This window comes from Epinephelus lanceolatus, chromosome 13 (genome assembly GCF_041903045.1).
Source record: "Epinephelus lanceolatus isolate andai-2023 chromosome 13, ASM4190304v1, whole genome shotgun sequence".
In the NCBI taxonomy this organism is placed as follows: Eukaryota; Metazoa; Chordata; class Actinopteri; order Perciformes; family Serranidae; genus Epinephelus; species Epinephelus lanceolatus.
The window spans coordinates 2,489,615-2,509,209 of record NC_135746.1 but is presented as its reverse complement, the minus strand read 5'-3'; the positions used below and the strand labels follow the sequence as shown (position 1 = coordinate 2,509,209).

Genomic DNA, 19,595 nt, shown 5'->3' with positions numbered 1-19,595 from the left:
TTTTCGCCACTGACCAGTTCAGATCGCCAGTGCTATCTCTGTAGATAGCATATGGTAGCGGCCCTGGGGCAGTGGTGACTGTGAATGAGTGGAGTCAGCTGTCAGTCAGTGTTGGAGCAGAGAGGCGGAAGGTGTCCCCGCTCGGTAATGTAAATGAGTATGTGTGTGTGAAGTGTGTGTTTTTTCGCCACTGACCGGTTCAGATCGCCAGTGCTATCTCTGTAAATAGCATGCTAACTTAGCCTTTCCCTTACCTCTGGGCTGTGTGACGTCACGAGCTTTGCTCCACTGTGTCTGTAGCTCTCTCTACTCGTGGGACAGCCGTTTTCTTGAGGAAGAGGTGTTTCGGGATTGGATGTCTTCTCTTCTTCGGCTGGCAGTAGTCATCTTGGGAGAAGTGAGCACTGCAGACCTAATGGTCTGCAAGGCGCAGTGTCTGGACAGGAGTGTTAGCATCCATTTGTAGCACAACTAGCCACAACTTCAGCATCTCGCTGTCTGACAAAGGCAGCCTGTGAAAGCTGTAACTTACGGGAAAAAGGCCTGTTTATTTGAGCACTCCAAAAACTCCTGTAACACTCCAGGGGGTAGCACGTAAAAGACTCTGTCCCAAACTCTGACTCTTCTGGCGTAACACACACACTTCATACACACATACTCATTTACATTACCAAGCGGGGACACCTTCCGCCTCTCTGCTCCAACACTGACTGACAGCTGACTCCACTCATTCACAGTCACCACTGCCCCAGGGCCGCTACCATATGCTATCTACAGAGATAACACTGGCGATCTGAACCAGTCAGTGGCGGAAAAAAGCACTTTTATATGGGACACATTTGCCCCCATTACCGTTTTAGCTCGTTTCGTGGCTCAATACTGAACCAATTTTAGAACGAGTTGTACCCATGAATCATACGCACACATACACATGGGGAAATAGAGCCCAGGTTGAAAAATACCGAAGTTGTCCTTTAAGTTCAGCCTGTGACATGCATTGTCTGTTTTCAAAATACACTTCCGTTTTCACAAGAAATTTAACATTTACATAAAGTCTCTTTCAAAATAAAAGCACTACGTCGGTACAACACCGCAAATTGAGGTTTTTTTCATCCGACAACAAATGTGTGTGTTTGGGTTTAGGAAAAAAGAACAGGGTTTGGCTTCATAGGCTCCCAGGACAGTTGCTGTTGGACCCATCCACCACCACTCCCTCCCGCCCCACTCAGACTTTCGCTGCCTTATTTCGTTCTTATCCCACCGTGTTTCCTCCTGACGCCACTGGGTGCCATTAAACTATAATGGCAACTGTCTGCATACCATGCAGACGTTAGCCCTTTGTTGTAAAGGGTATAATTGACCATTTTTGACTACTTTTTATTGTACCTTTAAATTTCACCTTAAAAACTGTTTACCTTGTCTTATATGGTGTCATTTTTTTCAGCAAGACTTCACCTGTGTGACTTCACAGTTATTTTTTCATTTTGACCTACTGTACTTAACACAGTGGACCTAAAATCACACATCAAATCATCATCAAACACCACCAATAGGAAAGGGGTCGTCATGTTCTTTTTGCTTGCGAGCACTTCCGTTCTATTAGCCCGTTTTTACCATTTGTTCCTGCACCAAACATGAGGACTATACTCAGGAAAAAGCATGGCATAAATTGCTTATCATAAGTCTGGTTTTACTTGGCCTATCAACACAATTTAAAAGTGGTATATAGTTTGAAGTTCGCACTTTCGACACAAGTTGAAATGGAGACTCAGTGAGGCTGCGTCCTGCTGCCACGTCATCTTAAATCGGTCGTGTGATTTGGACGCACCGGCGCATCCGTGGACTCCAGAGTGTTAAAGGACGGCTTTTTTCGTTGGTTTCTGACGCTGCATGCCACTGGCCAAGGGCCAGATTTCACCGAATTTGAGTGGGACCAGGTTGCTTTTTTCTTGTTTCACTCGCAGTAAATATTTCCCTTATTTTCATTTGCAGTTTCTTTCGGTGTTTTTTTTTCTAGTGGGTTACACCAATATGTCATGTGACCTGTTTCAAATGCGTTTTACACCCTGATGAAGACTCTCTAGTCGAAACGCTTTGATTTATCTGTGAATTTCTAAAGGTTTTTTAACTACAGTCAGAGTCACAGAGCTGCACGGTGTTGCAGTGGTTAGCGCTGTTGCCTCACAGCAACCGTTTCAAACCCCAGGATGGGGGAGCCCTTCTGTGCAGAGTCCGCATGCTGTCAATTCCTGGGTTTCCTCCAGGTGCTCCAGCTTCCTCCCACAGTCCAAAGACGTGCAGGTTAATTGGTGACTCTAAATTGTCCGTAGGTGTGAATGTGAGTGTGAATGGTTGTCTGTCTCTGTGTGTCAGCCCTGCAAGAGTCCTGTCCAGGGTGAACCCCACCCCTCATCAGCCAGGATAGGCTCCAGCACCTCCGCACCCCCCAACAGGATAAGCAGCTATGGAAAATGAAATGATGAAATGAAAGTCATAAGTTTTGGATGCATTTCTAGACTGCCTGCCTGTACCATGGACCTTCACACTGAGTGAGCTGGTCAGCTGCTGTTTTTTTTAGCTTTATGAAATCTAGTTGTAGTTTTGCAGATAGTGACCCCTGCATGATCCCCACTCTTTGTAAAATCTTGTAGTGTGTGACTAAAACCTCACATTGTCTTCAGATGTGAGATTGTGTCAGACTTTAGTCTTTAAAAAGTCTTTTCAAAGTCTTGTGGTGTATGGTCGACATGAGAGGGAGGCAGAGACACAGAGAGGTCCTCTTGGCAGAACTCCAGTCTGACTGTACACTTGTTAAGGCTGGAGCTGATAAAAGGAGACAGATGAGATCGTCTTAGTTGTCCAGCACAAAGGCCTCTAACATGGAGGGACTTCAGCTTTGCGCCTTGTTGGCCTCTGAAGGCAAAATTCTCTTGGCTTTAATCTTCTACATGGAGGGCATAGAGCGCGACTGCGACCTTGCAGCTGCGAGGGATCCAGCGCCTTGCTTAGAGGCACTTCAGCAGAGCTCGTGGACCCTCTGTTTGTCAGATGTTACTGCGCTGTTGTTTTCATTCAAAGAGAATAAATGCAAGTTAATGAACGAGGAGGAAGAGAAAGGGGTGTTACTTGAGGATATACAAACAGATAAGTCTCTTATGATTTAAAAGCAATAAAGGGAATTGTCCTGTGGAGATGTAAGGCATGAAAAGGTTCTCCACAAAGAGAATACATTTTGTAGAAACACTTTCAGCGAATCTTACCGAGGACTGATAATTGGATGTTTTTGGTGCTTGAATAAAAAGGTTTGCCCTCTGCAAGCTATTACTGAACTGTAAAGTGAGAGCGAGAGGTTGGAATCAGAGGAGGTTTGCAAATTTCTCAAGTGATACCATTAAAAGCTCCCAGTAGTTTCTTATAATGCATTTCAAGTTTGACAGGTAGGGACATGAAAACAAAGGAAAATGAAATTTAAATCTCCTTGATTAAATTTCTCCTCTACTTTCCTGATCCTCCTCAGAGGCACTCTGTAATTTACTCTTGTACTTTGATAATTGGTGAATCTCTGCTGTTTTTAATAAACCCATATAAAAGCAACATGCAGAACTCTTTATTCCACCGCAGTAGAGTCCCCCCTTTTCATTTTTTTTTAGTGATGGGTTCTGAAAACAGCATGCTTTCAATATCTGCAAGTGAAATGGAAAGCAGGACGAGCACATCTTGTACCGCCTGGAGTTAATGACCTTTTATGAATTGGTGAGGATTTAAAGCTTATTATTTTACACTGTTTCCTGTATTGTGTGCAGCACCTGGTGAGCGGTGGCATTCTTCCATAACAGTCTGTGCCTCTTAGAATCCTTCTGTCACTTCCTCAAGCCAAATTTTCCAATTCCTGTTGACAATAATACCTCTGATTACTGTAATCCTTCTAATATAGCACATTACATATTGACATATTCGCTGCTGTATCAGCCTGTGAGGGATGTGTTTCTGTTAACAGTAAGGAAAGTTTGCTAATCTCAGAGACAGCAGATAATCAGCTTTCTGACATTGTCACTACTTTGGTCTCATCTCGCTACGAAAGTGCTGAGGAAATCTTTTCTGATAACACATGTAATGTGCATTTGTAACAGCCGTATCGCTCCACATCGCAGGATTATGATTATTATGGATTAGACATCGTACAAGCAGTGATTCAGTTGAGCAACATGATTGGTGAAAAACATAATTTTTAGCGACACAAACTTTTCTTGCTGAATGCTTTTGAGCTGAATCAGGCAAAAGCCATTACACTTTACTGATTCCTTTATTAAATCGATACAACTCACTGAGGAGGAGCTGCATGTAAAGAGAAACAGACGAGATAGAGAGGGATTTAAAAACTTTAAAAATCGTCTGACATGTGGAGTGTGAAAAGGCAGCAGTGGTTCAATCCATGAAAGATCTCACACCAAAAAGCACTGCAGCTACAGTAACTGTCATTTAGTGAGCAATTTGTATTCAGAAGGTGGTACATATTTATACTACACTATCGACTCCTGTCTCATAACTGTCTGTACACCACATCGTTTTTGTGTGCCAGTGTCATCTGAGGAGTGACACAGCTAATGAGCGACACCAGCTTCCTCTATCTTGGACCTTTCAGCTCTCCATTTTCTTCAGAGTCAGCACCTTCAAGACTGCTTGCTATTGGTCAACATTCGCCAGAGTTGAACTTGACATAAAATGTGAATGCAGATTGACTTTGCCTACTTGGGAAAATCTGCTAATCATGGTCCATCCATCCATTTTTAACTGCTTATCCGAAGCAGAGTCTCGGTGGCAGCAGGTTGAGCAAAGTATTCCAGACAACCTCTCCACAGCAACGCTCTTAGCTCTTCCTGGGGTACCGTCAGGTGTTCCCAGGCCAGATGAGATATGTAATCCCTCCAGTGTGTTCTGGGTCTGCCCCGGGGCCTCCTACCAGTGGGATGTGCCTAGAAAACCTCTCACAGAAGGCACCCAGGAGGATCTTGAGCAGATGCCCGAACCACCTAAACTCACCCCTTTCGACGTGAAGGAGCAGCGGCTCTACTCCGAGCTCCCTCCAGATGTCCCAGCTCCTCCCCCTATCTCTAAGGCTGAGCCCAGACACCCTTCAGAGAATTTCAGCAGCTTGTATCCACAGTCTCATTCTTTTGGTCATTACCTGCATCACTGCAGATTCCACACCAATCCGCTGATTCATCTCACGGTCCATTCTACCCTTACTCTTGAACAAGGCCCCGAGGTACTTGAACTCCCTTGCATGAGGCAGTAACTCGATCCCAACCTGGAGGGGGCAGTCATGGTGATCGCATGACTTGATTTCACTGTTTTAAAAGCTGGTGTGACCAGGACTTAATATTTGATTATTAAAGCTACAGTTGGTAGCTTTTATGAAAATTACCCTGTGTCATATTTTCTGAAACTGTCACTATATTCTAAAAGAAGTAAATGAGACAGAGGCCCAATCCCAATTCCTATCTTAACCCTCAGTCTCAAAAATCCGCGCTCCCGCAAAGTGCTAGTGCTGTCCTGATTCTCAGTGTGTTGAGTTAAGGGTGAAGATTAAGGGCTGTATGTCCCTTACTTTTGAGATTTTCCAGCACCACACTTGGCGGTGAGTGCTATCCCAGAATCCCTTGCGCATCATCGGCCGAGCCCAGCCGAAATCAGCCGAGTCCGTACGATTCATTCAAAGCAAGACGGCGGCGGAAAGCGGTAAAAAGCGGAGTTATAACTGTGAGTATTTTCCTTGCAAATATGAGTTTAAAAATTATGGTAAGCATTGTAATATCTTAGTTAAATGTCATTTTATGGATTTTAGACCTCTTTGTAGCATAAACACGAACACATTTTTTTGCTAACGATTGATAGTCAGTAACGTTAACGTTAGCCATCGCGGTGCACACAAGCCATAATGTTAGCTGTCGTTCAGTTAATGTTACGAAATATCATTTTTCTCAGTGGTAATGTTGTTAAGTTTTATCAACATACGTGAAATGTTTGCACCGACATTTTTGTAAGATGACCGGACGCTGTCATCTACTGTAGCCGCAGCTGCAGACGGCATGATTCGTATCGTTCGTCTGTAACCTTCTTCTTCTACGACTACTGATGACGTAATGTACCTTCTTCTTCTTCTTCTTCTTTTGAATTGACAGACTGGATGAAGCTTTGGCGTATTGCTGCCCCCCACAGTCTGAAGACGTATCTGCCTTTAAGGAGTGTCCCATTTCTAAGTCTCAAGATAGCCCTAACACTTGGTTTTTAAGGGCTAGTGAGATTGAGGGTTAAGATAGGAATTGGGATTGGGCCAGACTGTCCGTGAAAAACAATCATATCCCTCCTCCTCCTTCTCCTACAGCTTCTAATGGCATTTGCTAGAATCAGACTATGGTGTGGTCAGCAACAACCAGTCAGAACCCAGAAGTCTCTAACGCTGCTATCAATCATGTCAATTACTCAGTGAACTGTGGTCAAACTGTCAATCTAGGCAGCGCTGATCAAGTATGAATCAAGGTTGTTACTCCATTGCCGATTTCTCACCTCACATGTTTTCAGAAACATATTTTAGTGACTGTTTAGCTGTAAAATAAGAAAGCTGGTCCAGCCAGTGGGCGGCGATTGGTACTCCGTTAACTGTATCCAACATGGCAGCCAGCTCACAAACTCTCTCCTTTTAAAGCTGAACAGAACACTAAATATGTTTATGAAAACATCTGAGGTGAGAAAAAGGCAATGCAGTAACAGAATCTGGATTCATATTTAACCAGCCCTGGCTAGTTTGACTGTTTGACTGAAGTTCACAAGCAGTGATTGAAATGATTGACAGCTGCTTTAGAGACTCTTTAGTTGTTTTTGTTTACAAGCTCTGTTGCCGTGGGTAACTGTAGCCCCTTTTACACCGCCAGATGTTCCACGAATGTTGGGCCGTTTTGCCGGCAAGGTGCGAGCGTTTAGACACACAGAGCCGGATTGGCGAGTTGATCCCAGGTGCCCAATTTTCAGCCTCGTAGGGTACCATCCATACCTATTTCAACCAAACCATATTTTTTTATGAACTTAACCAAGTAGTTGTGTTGCCAACTGATAACTGCGACTGTTTTAGGGTTTATCACGTGCTACAGTGTTTCACCCAGGAGACGGCTGTGTTTCATAGGTCAGTATCACACACCATGGGGGGTGATGGTATTTGACGACCAGCGAATCAGAACGGGTTGTTTTTTACTGCCTACAATGGCAGCAAACATTGCCCTTATATGTATCATTGCTCTCGAGCTGGCAGTGCCTTATAATGTTGCACCAACCTAAAATTACTGTCATACTGCACCCACAATCAAACAAAACATCCTGTGCCACAGCCGTCCTTCCCTCAAAGAGAGCTTCCTAAAATTCCCCCAGCCACCACACAGACACAAACACTGCTGCGTCACTATGAAGAAGAGAGCAGTTTAGATTATAGCAGAAAATTGAAGGGATATAAAGGTATCATGTTCCAGCCCTTTGTCACAGTCCCAATCCTTCCCTCTTCAGAGGAAGCCTCCATTTCCCAAACCTTTCTTCTTCTCTGTACCTCCCTCATGAAGAGAGAAGGAGACTGAATTGTATTTCAGGTCACTGAAAGAGTTTTCAACTGAAGGCTTTAAGGAGATAAATTCAACATTTTTCTCTAACTTTTCTAAAACGCTGCACATGAACTGACACGCTGAATGTACGATGTGTTAACAGTTGGAAAAAAACAAACTTAATTAAACACCAACACACGCACACACACACACACATGCATACAAACACCCACAATGCACCTGGCATCACCCTGAACCAGCTGATACACATGATAATAATTTAATTTTACTTTCAATTTAATTATTGACAGAACAATAATTACTCATACAGTGCAGAGAGAGTCCACGAGAACTTTGACACTTAAAATAAACAAGCTGTTTAGTTTCAACTGTTCTGTATCATTTCATACAATTATTACAATCTCTCCATTTAATTCATAACTAATAGAGTTGCAAAGCTGAGAAGAGTCTTTCTTTATTCTGTATTCCCATTTCCATTATTCCATGAAACCCAATACTCAGTGTTACATAACATGAAAGCAAGAGACTCTTTTGGATAATGTTATAAACCTATAGACTAATGGGTAACACTTTACTTGAAGGTATCTACATAACTATGACATGACACTGTCATGAACCTGTCATAAACATTATGTACATGTCATAAACGTTCATGACTGCTGTCATTAAGTGTCATTCAGTTTTTGTAATGACAAGCTGACATTGTTTGGTTCGTCTTGATTATGACAACTTGACATTAACCAGGATGACATTACCAGAAGATGTCTTTGTTAATGTCAAGTTGTCAAAAACCCAAAAAGAGGTGCATTTCTTGTTAATGTCAACTTGTCATGACAAAGACATCGTCTGATAATGTCACTTGATTAATGTCAAGTTGTCATAATCAAGACAACCCAAACAATGTCAACTTGTCATTACAAAAACGGAATGACACTTAATGACAGCAGTCATAAACGTTTATGACATCTACATAATGTTTATGACAAGTTCATGACTGTGTCATGTCATAGTTATGACAGTGTCATGTCACTCTTATGTAGATACCTTCAAGTAAAGTGTTACCGACTAAGGTTATGACCACCAGTTTTTATTACGTCATCTTTGTTTCTTTTCTTTTTGTTTTTTTGTTTAATTCAAATTGTACATTTACAGACAAGGTGTCGCCAAAAACAAAAAATAGATAAAGACTAGAAGCTAAACAAACAAAAAACAGACAGAAACTAATCTTCTGTTCACCTCCCTTCAGGCAGCACCAAGGTCAGCAGTTTCAATGTCTGTCTCAGTTCTGTGTTCAATGCTACGTAACGTAGAAGCACAAGACTCTTCTGGATGATGTAATGGTCCTTTGGCTTATGCTGTGATCACCAGTTTGGATTATTTACAATGCATGTTTTGTCTGTTACTTTGGCGTAGCTGATTGGTGGAAATCCTACAATACCCATTAGCCTTGGTTGATGCTGCCATGGAGAGGAAGCCAGTCAGAGGTGCGAATCAGAGCAGGAACCAATTCAAAAAGCTTTGTCGTTACAGTTGAGAACAAAACGTGGTGCTATGCTGAATTCACCCACAGTTGACCCTAAGTCCTGCCCCTCGAATTCAGACTGGCCCATCATAACGTAGCATCCTAGTTCTGACAGGGGTCACACAACTACACAGCTGTGCTCCACAGACTCTCACTCATTGTTTCAGATCTTTATTATTTGGTTGGTTTTTGTGGGTTTCAAGCTAAATTTTGTGTCTGGGACATGTGTATGAGTGATACCTGGAGAGGTTGGAAAAAGATATACGTTTCTTCCCTGTTCCAAAACCAAAATCAAACCCTGAAAAGTGTAGGGTTAGCTAGCTAGCTACTGAAGATATAGCCTACTGAATGTATACACATGCTGCTTTTGCTTTGTAATGATTATAACAGTGAAACAAAGAGCGACCCTGCTGTACAGGAACCAGTGAAGGGAAGCAGGGAAACTTTGCTCATATTCAACCAGCTGTGTGTCATTGGAGTGTGTGCAGATGAACAGCGTTTTGCTTCCCCTGGGGCTCCCCCGTCTTCTCTGCCCTCTCTGGTGCTCCAGGTGCTGGCAGCAGCACAGCGGTGAAGCCAAACACCGTTTGTCTGCACACACTGTGATGACACAGAGCTGGTTGAAAATAGTTTCTCTTTATATGTATTGTCTTCTGTGGCGATCAGCAGTGATGTGGTGGTGCACTTTTACTCTAAGATCTTGATGACGTTAGTTCGGCTTTAGCTTCAAAATATCTTTACATTTTTAACCTTTTGTGCTGCTCAGTCAGTTAGACATCCTGGATATCTCCTCTCAACAACAACCTGTCTAATCCGTTCTGAAATCACTTTTGCCCTTTTCCAAAAATTGGATTATGTTATGCAGTGCAGTTAGTGACAGTATGGCCTCCATGCCTGCCTCGACAGCTTGATGGACCATCATGAAGGGGCGGGGCATTGTAAAGTGTCTATTGACCCAGAATTTAAGAGTTAACTGATTTACACAGAAGGCAGATTGTGTCTCTTAGTTTTTTCAAACCACAATTTAGCTCCCACTCGCCATTTTCTATAATATTTTATCCCATTTCATTGGTGATGACACCAACCGGTCTGCTCTATGTGTAACACATGGTACTCGTGACATTTCTACGATCACACAATGCAGCACTAGATTTTAAATTAGTAATACAAGACTGCATTTTGTATATCATTAGACATGTTTTGCAATTCTTATAAACATATTTTAAACAAAAGCCATAACAATGTGAAATCCAATATTTTCCAAAACATTGTGTTAAACCCAAGACATTTCCAGGCCTGGAAAACAGTTTTTCTAATTTCATAACTTTTCCAGGACTTTCACGACTGTAGGAACCCTCTTTTAAGCTCTGTGATTGGATTTTCCTTTGTGAATGAGTTGGTGGCAGTAATGTGCAGAGCAACACAGCAAGCTCTGCATACCTGCAGGATTTACACGACGCGAACCCTTCTGCACAATTAGTACAAATAAATTCACCTGTATCTCATCAACACAGGTTTTACAATACAGGTACACTCAACTAACAGCAACACAGCATCTTAAATGAGGCAAAGATTCACCGGCATCTCAGCAGGATTTACAGTACAAGAAGACTCAAACCTCACGGCACAATAACTGGAGTCACTGTCACATGTGTCACCTGCTGGGAGGTCCTCAGCTCACTGTTCTTCTCTGCTGGAATCCTCAGCAGCCTGCTGCTGCTGCTCGTCCTCCACGTAAGTCTCTCCTCCTCTGGAGTCACTGACAGACTGTTGTGCTTATTATCACTGCTGTTAACATTAATGTCTCAACACTATGGTTACGTTATTTTTAAATAGATGTGAAATCTTTAAATACCTTGCAGCATCGGCCTTGAATGGTTTATTTTTTTTTCCTCTAGCCTTCTCTGCTCCATATTTTTGGCTCTGTTGAGCAGCCTATTTTTATTTCAATTACTCCAATCATCCCGCCCTCCGTTTTCATTTATTTCCCGCTTGACATCCCTGTTTGACCTCTGACATTACATGATGGTCCAATCCACTGAAGGGGTGGGGGGAGGTGACGATGGCTGGCACTGCTGTAATTACCTTACAGTATAGGTGGGCTATTGACAATTTGAGGACCATGTAACCTCTAATCAGACGGGCTGTTCCAACATCAAGTGGAACCGACAATTCCTCTATAATTTTGTTTCCAATATTGCATGAGGTGATCTTGCAGCTCACATGGTGGGCCGGGCCATCTGGCATCTGCTAGAATTGCCCAACGGCCAGTACCAGCTTGTCCTTCACTCCACTGCCACTCAGCTTTCACCTTAGTAATGTTTTGTACCCAAGTACACAGGCGCCACACACTGACACTGCAGCCAGACAAAGCTCCGCCTCCGACTGCAGGTTGAAGGCGGCAGCACAGCTAAATCTGGGTCTTTCTGTGACAGGCTTAGCTGCCATCTGATATACAAGTGTCTTTATTACATTGTTTAATAACTGGTTAAAACCTCCTTGCAGTCTTGTTAACACTATCTCCACCACTGACAAGATTTTCCATCAGTTGTGACAGAACGCTTCCTCACCATTGACGAGATATTCCGACAATCCGTGTTTTCACTGTTATAAAGTAGGGGGCGCTGTTTCACATCTTGTGAAATAGAACAACACTGCCTTGTCCAAAAACAAATGAAGAAGAAGATCCACTGGAAACAGGAAGACAATGTTGTTAACAGAGATGTAGCAGCTTGTAAACTGCACGAAAACGCTGTGCCAATGGAGAAATTTCCGACAATTCCTGTTTTGATCAACATTCTGAATCCGGTCCACTTCTGTGTTTTGATACAGTTGGTTTTCACACCTGATGGATACCATACTGGATTACACATGAACCAAACTTGAGACCACCTTTTCGAGTGGATCGGCGCAATGTGCCCTGATACGGTACACAATGTTCACGCTAATCAAACAAACTGGACTTTGTGGTCAAGTGTACTTGGATCCAGGCTCAGGTCCCTGATGAGAAAAGCCCACTTAATGTTTTATGATTAACGAAACACATCTTAATATTTCTTAAGAGCCCAAGGATACACACAATGTGTATGTATGCACAATCTTTGTTTGTTTACAAGAAAACCCCACAGGGTACCATTAAGCTAATTAATATTATCACCAATCCAACCCACAAAACTGTATTTTGCCCTCAACATTAGGAACAACCACTTAGGAGAGAAACTCCAAAAATACAACAGTAAATAAATAATGAATAAAAAGCGGTTGCTCTTTGTTTGGTAACGGACAATTCAGACTCAGGTTACATAATAAACACATCATGTGGAGTGTCTTTTTAAGTGCTGAACATTTAGAACGCCAACTAGCCTGTGCCTGTCAGCGGAGGGGCTTCTCCTGTCTGAGCTCTCTGCATTGTGTCAGACTGTGGGCAGGGTGGTGGAGACACCCGCTCTTTGTGGTGTCAATGGTCCACTGCTGGGAGGCTACATAATAAGTCCCTCTGTGTACTTTCCTCTTTGCATCTCGACGCTGTCGGAGCGGCCTGATGATGCTGTTTTTTATGCGCCTGTTCATTTGTGAACAGGAAGCGTGTGGAATTATATGAACAATATGGTAATGTGTTCACTTAACCTTTGAACAGCTAAGAGGAGCCTCCAGTTGGTGCATTACATTGCTTCCAACTCTTTTTTTTGTTTGTATTTGTGCATCCACCTACGTTTACTAGTGGAAAAAGTACGGCAGAAGGAACTGTATCAGAAAATGTGCAGGTTTATTTGCTCTCTGGCATCTGCACATCAGTGTTTTTTCTTCTCTCTTTCTCTGACTGAAGTTAGTGAGGAGCCATGTGTTTTTTATTCATGGTGTGAAAGGCACTGTCTCTCTGCAAAGCCCCTCCAGCTATATGCACCCATGTCACGTTGCATTTCAGCAGCTACAAGTTTATCACAGCAATCCAGGTTAATTCTTACAGACTGGCAGGGTGTGTGGCAGGCAGTCCATTAGGTCTTGCAGGACACTGGTCCAACTCAACACCTTATCCCGCCTGTCCAATCCCCCTAAATCCTTTGGAGTGCTTTGTGCTATTGGCCGCACCAGTTTAAAATACTGCGGCTAATGCTTTGGTGCTGTAGCACCTAATATCCCTGGGTGAGGCACGGCATGGGTGATTTATTATTATCTGACGGGGAATTTTACTACAGTTGGGAATTGAGGCCAAGGTCAGTGGATCAAATGGGATTTGTGGTTAGTAAAATGTCAGTCTGATCCAGGCGTCCAGCCCAATCATGTGATGATACAAGTGCACAAATACCACGGGGGAGACAAACATGCTCTTTCTGTCATTTAACACAAACACATCAGAGCTGCACAGATACATATCACTTTGATATTAATGGCTAAGATCACACAAGTTTCTCCCAGAAATGTCCCTCACCTGCATTAAAATCTAAAAACTTGAAAAGTGGAGTGCAGATCTCCATCAGGTGGTCGCTCAAGCTGATCGTGGCTGATCGTGGCCACTTACCAGATTTGTGGCCACCTGGCCACAAATCTGGTAAGTGGTCAGCAGATGTGCCGCAGCACGTCTAAGAAGCTAATAAAATACACGTCTCGTCTATTTTTGATGGAGCCATGACGCGTTGCACAGAGCAGATTGAGTCTTGCTAACGGGCACTGTATGTGAAAGACGGATGGATGACTGGATTTTTAATAGTATTAACTTTGTTTGAAGGTTACAGCGCAACAAAGTTGGAAATAACAACATTTGATGATGTAGCCTGCTTACTTAGTTATAGTAAAAGCACAATATTAAGGAAAAATTAATAAATCAAAAAAATCTGCAAGTCTTGCAGCTGCACCTGGTGGAACTGACCTTTTGCTAAACCCCGCCCCTTTGTGGTGGTCCAACAAGCTGTCGCAGTAAGCATGGAGCCCACACTGTAACTAACTGCACTCCCTGAAGAAATATGATCATATTTTTGGGCAAATGAAAGAGTGATTCCAGAGAGCAGCAGACAGAGGGGTCTACAGTGTGTGTTTGAAGGATATATCCAGGATGTCAAACTGACTCAGCAGCAACAACAGGTTAAAAAGAACTAAGGCTATAGGCTACAGATCACAGTGTAAAAGTGAACCACCACATCACTGCTGATCGCCACACAACACAATGAATATAAAGGGAAACTTTGCTGATATTCAACCAGCTGTGTGGCATCACAGTGTGTGCAGATGAACCGTGTTTGACTTCGCCCTCGTATCTTCACCGTTGGACGGGCAGGGATCTCTGAGGGAAGTCAAACAACGTTCATCTGCACACACTGTGATGACACACAGCTGGTTGAATATGAGCAAAGTTTCCCTGCTTCCCTTCACTGGTTCCTGTACAGTAGGCTATATCTTCAGTAGCTAGCTAGCTAACCCTACACTTTCCAGGGTCTGATTTTGGTTTTGGAACAGGGAAGAAACGTATATCTTTTTCCAATCTCTCCAGGTAACGAGTATCATTAATACACGACGTGCCCCAGGCACAACATTTAGCTCCAAATCCACAACACCAGCCTGAAAATGAAGGAAATCTGAAACGTGTTATGATTGGCCAGTCTCTGTCTGGGGGCGGCACTTAGCAAAGCGTCAATTGTCTGTCCCAGCTCCCTTACAGTCAAAATGGCAGCGAAGATAATAAAAACAATTGACTTATTCATCCCATATTGCAGATGCACCAGTTCAAGATAAGACCAAACTTTTACTAGATGTCAATTTCTGAGCCAATTAAAGATGGTATAAATCAGTCAATTAAACTGTTTTTTCAACAGTTATGGATTACCACAGCCAGATGAGGTCCTTGAGAATACAGTCATACACGTGCACACACAAATATAGGCTGATGGGACCAGTACTTTGCAATATTAGCTGCAGACACATCCATACACACACTCACACATGTACACACATGACCAAACACATGATCCCTTCAAGGTTTATGCCTAGAGGAGATAATTAAATACATTCGTCTGTGTGGATCTCTGGAGAATTGTAGTGTCCTTGATGGTCTGTGCATTGCTGTGCATTGATGATGGAGCAAGCATAAAACGATACTTCACCTCCAAATGACCACCAGTTACTCACCTTGTGTTAACATTGAATTCATGAGGAAAACCTTTGTTCTCACACAGCTGCCTGCGTTTAACAACAGCAAAACTATATCAAAACAGCCATTTCCGTACTCTCACACAACTCATGCAGTTTAAGTCTCGTTTATCCAGTCGTATGCTCAGTACTTCCCAAACACATGCATTTTTACTAAAACCTTAACATTTAAAACTGAACTTGAGGTGAAACTTATCTATACTCTCTACAAAGCCAGACTCCATTGACAAAAACAGTGACTTTACCTCTCTGAACACAGGAGCTGCTGGTCTACTGCTGCCCCAATCAGTTAGTTTATTTGTGTTATTGTGTGACTTTGGTGTTTTAAATGGTTCATTCAGATTCACCAGACTCACACAATAACACAAACAAACCAATCGAGGCAGTGGCGGTACACCAGCACCTCCCATCTTCAGCAAATTAAAATGATTGTTTTTGTCAGTGGAGTCTGGCTTTGAAGAGAGCATTGGTAGGTTTACTTCTCCATTGGAAAGGGCTGAGTGTTTAGGAAGTACTGAGCACACGACTGGATAAATGAGACTTTGGTTTTACTGCACGAGGTGTGTGAAAGTTAGTAAATAGATGTTTTGATACAGTTTTGCTGTTTTTAAATGTGGACCCCTATGACTTCAATGCATCAAGAATTTTCTCAGTTTTTTGGATTCTTCGCTCACTGTAGGCATGCAAGGAAAACACATATTTCTTCATAAATTCAATGTAACACAGGGTAAGTAAGTGATGTACAAATGGTCATTTGGGGGGTGAAGTATTCCTTTAAGGGCTTCATACTTTAAACAATCTAATGTGACTGAGTATCATGAAAACTGGCTATTAACAGCAAAAAACTAAATCAGTTCTTGTCAGATGCAAGCTTGCTCCTTTATTCCACTCAGGCATTTTCTCTCTTACCTCGTACTCCACGTACTCCTCCTCCTCAACTTCATAGGAGACAGTTTGGATCTTAATGTGCTCGCCGTCTTCCAGCAGCTTCGCCTGGGGATCCTCGGTGCCAGGCGTGTCCGCCCCCACCGTGTTGGACGCCTCCTTGGCCTTCTTCTCTGTGAACGTGGTCTCACAGCACTCGCTTTTGTATTCCTTAGCCTTGATGCTGCCGCTGTCCTCCTTGTACAGGATGAAGTTGGGCCTGTAGAACGCCTCTACCGCCAGATGCAGCGAGGTGGCATCCAAAAGCTGCTGGGATTTCATCTTCCCGTTGGTATTGCTCACTACGTTGCCGTTATTCACCTTTCCTCCTCCCTCGCCTCCACCTCCTCCGCCAGCAAAGTAGTTAATAATGTTCTCCTGGTACTGGTTATTAGGGAAGTCGCCCCCGTAACCGTTGACCATGTGCTTACTGTTTTTGTCCAACAACGGGTTCTGGAGCTCACTGAGGTTCTCCATAGCAGCAGGGGTCAAAGGGCGAGCGGGTGGAGTTTCTCAGCAACGTTAGCTCTTGCAAGGAGACGGGAAAGTAACAGGTGAAGTGAGACTCCTTAATGGCGTGCGTTGTCGATGTCAGTGAAGGTGTTAATGGCATTCAGCATTCAGCACTCTGAGATCTAGAGAGGAAGCACACAGCAGCAGAGACACGGAGAGGTTTTAGATTTAATATAAAAACTGGAAGGATGATTTTATTTGACATCCAGCAGCAGGTAACAGTTTACCAAACACTTGCTCACATTAGATCAAAAGTTTAGCTGTCGTTTCCTCTGCAGCAACAACTTTTACAGCATCCCGCCTGTCAGGAGCTGCACCCCGCAGATGATTCAATTAAGTTTAATTTGCTTCCTCAATCTCGACACATAAAGTGACTGACACACACGTACACATACCAGAGTAGCAACAGCAATACATCAGCGGTACAATCTACTTTAATAGAATCTCATTGTTATCGCTCCATTGTTTTGGTCTTATTAAACGTCATCAGCCTCAGTTTCTGACGGGGATCAGCTGAAGCCTCCTAAAACACACGGGTATAAATCTGTGGCTAACATTTAAGCTGAAATGAGCTTTACACTGGTCACACAATTTCTTTACTATGGAAATAAATGATAAAGGTTAAAAAACACAGCCGGCAGAACTTCAATATATATTGGGATGTTTTTGGTGTAATCATTAATGATGACGAGTTAAAGGGGAACACAATCTAAATTAAGATTTCCAATATGTTAATTCCATGGTTGCATGAATTTCAGTCAATATTTGTGAGCTGCTCTCCCTCACAGCCAGGAAACAGAGAAGGAAGTCTATAACTGGTGATGTCATCAAGTATAAAGTCTGGCGCTGCTCTATAGATGATGAATGAGAGGCTGATTTTGAGCTTAATTCTATTGTAGTGTTTTCAGTCCAGAAACTGAACATGTACTGATATACTTAGAACATTGGCTTGGGGGGGTTTCAGTGTCATCAGGAACATCTTTCCAAATTCACTGTCTGTGGATCGTTCCATAATTTAAAGCCTACGACCAGATCAGTCGTTAGGAAACATTTAAACATTTGATTAATGTTGTCCTTATAAATAAAATATTCTATTAAGTAAAAAGTAAAGTATTCAATCCCATTTAAGGGTCAACTACAGATCATATATATGTATCACGTCACTCTATCACCGTTTAGACTAATCTGATGTTTGTAAAGTCTATAAACACAATGATTGAACAAACATTACTATTTCTGTGTGCATGTTTTGTAATTAATAACATGGTTATCGTAGATTAGCTGGACTAACTGTTACCTGTTAGCCGTTAGCGGTGTCTGTAATAACTCAGTAACTCAATAAACGGTCCATGAAAAAAATATTTTTTCCAGTGGATGTCTTAGTTACAACATGATTGAGCGAGCAAAGCAGTTTTGTGTTGCTATGTGTGGTATTTATTCAGTTTTGGGAAATCATGATGTCTAGAAAGCATCAGTGGCTGCAGCTGACAGGGACAGCTAACAGCAGCAGCAAAGCTAACATCAGGACATCATCTGTTAAAAGCCTCCTGTTGTCGGATACGACATTAAACTACTCCAGTTAGCTCAATCATGTTGTAACTAAGACATCCACTGGAAAAAATATTTTTTTCACGGACCGTTTATTAAGTTAATGAGTCAGACACCGCTAACAGCTAATGGTTAGCCCAGCTAATCTACGATAACCGTGTAATTAATTACAAAACGTGCACACAGAAATAGTAACGTTTGTTCAATCATTGTGTTTATAGACTTTACAAACATCAGATTAGTCTAAACGGTGATATAGTGACGTGAAATATATATATATATATATATATATATATATATATACACACATAGCTAAACTCTGCTGGTTTTCTACCCAGAAGTATTTGTAAACAACAATTCCCTCTATTGGTCGTCATTTAGGGACAGTCCTTAGTCGGGGGCAGCCCTAACATTTTCAGTAGTGATTCATTTGGCAGTTATTTCCTTCCATACATTTCCCCAGAGAACAGAATTGTGGCTGTTTGCCACAAAGTTGACGAGGTTTGGGTCTTAAATGTTCTGACATTCACCGTAAGTGTAAACCAGAGAGGTACAACCCTACAAATAGACTCTCACTGCCTTTAGAAGTTGTTTAAGTCACCCACCACTGATCAGTCGTTATAATACTGATGCCAGCTGCACAGTGGATGCTAATATCTGCTCTGGGTGTTGTTACCACAGAGGACAGTCTGTAGTGTTCAGACCATGAACTTGCCACCAGGCTAAAAGGCCTAAATCAGCTGTAAAATGATGCATCTACTCCACGTTTAACTTTCACAAGAATCAAAACTAAATCATAAACTTCTTTCCTTCCACGCTGCAAAAAGTAACTCTGCTTCTCTGCTGTCACCCCTAACCTTTGTCTGATTAATCTGCGTTTAAAATAGAAATGCCAAAAGCAGATTATTTCTTGGGGTCCTGGCCCCAATCGTGCATGTCTGGCTTACTGCAATATTTCCAAATGCTTAAAGAGAGGAATCGAAGACAACAAGATTACACATAATGCCAGGTAGCATTGTGGCGATGGGATATGGATAATAGCTTGTTGGTGCACAGGTTAATAACTTGTAACATTAATCATCCAGCGGGCGATTCATATATTTTCTTTATCCGCTGGTTAATCGTGGTCACAAACCTCTGCTGATTCCTATTCAGCAAACAAAATGTCTGTCTTTGTATTGCTTGACCTTTACATTCGGTGTCACATATTCATTTAAGAAGAAGAGGAATCCAGAATACGTGGCTTTCCACAAAAGGAGAAGGATCTCTCCTTGTTCTAACTTCTTAAGCTCTGTATTATTATCCGGCATCCCATCAGACAGATGAAAGAGAATGACTGG

At 42.4% G+C, this 19,595-nt stretch overlaps 1 protein-coding gene and 1 long non-coding RNA gene across 2 annotated transcripts in view; one reads left to right on the top strand and one right to left on the bottom strand.

The window, feature by feature from the left end:
• Nucleotides 1-19,595, top strand: part of LOC144466466 (uncharacterized) — a 160,937-nt gene that overhangs the window by 96,178 nt on the left and 45,164 nt on the right. The gene's annotated exons all lie outside the window — the stretch shown is intronic.
• Nucleotides 1-19,595, bottom strand: part of syndig1l (synapse differentiation inducing 1-like) — a 79,163-nt gene that overhangs the window by 51,417 nt on the left and 8,151 nt on the right. The window contains exon 2 of the mRNA XM_033649379.2: nucleotides 16,180-16,829. Within this exon, the coding sequence (XP_033505270.1) occupies nucleotides 16,180-16,671 (492 nt within the window). The 5' untranslated portion in view covers nucleotides 16,672-16,829. The remainder of the gene's footprint in view (nucleotides 1-16,179; nucleotides 16,830-19,595) is intronic.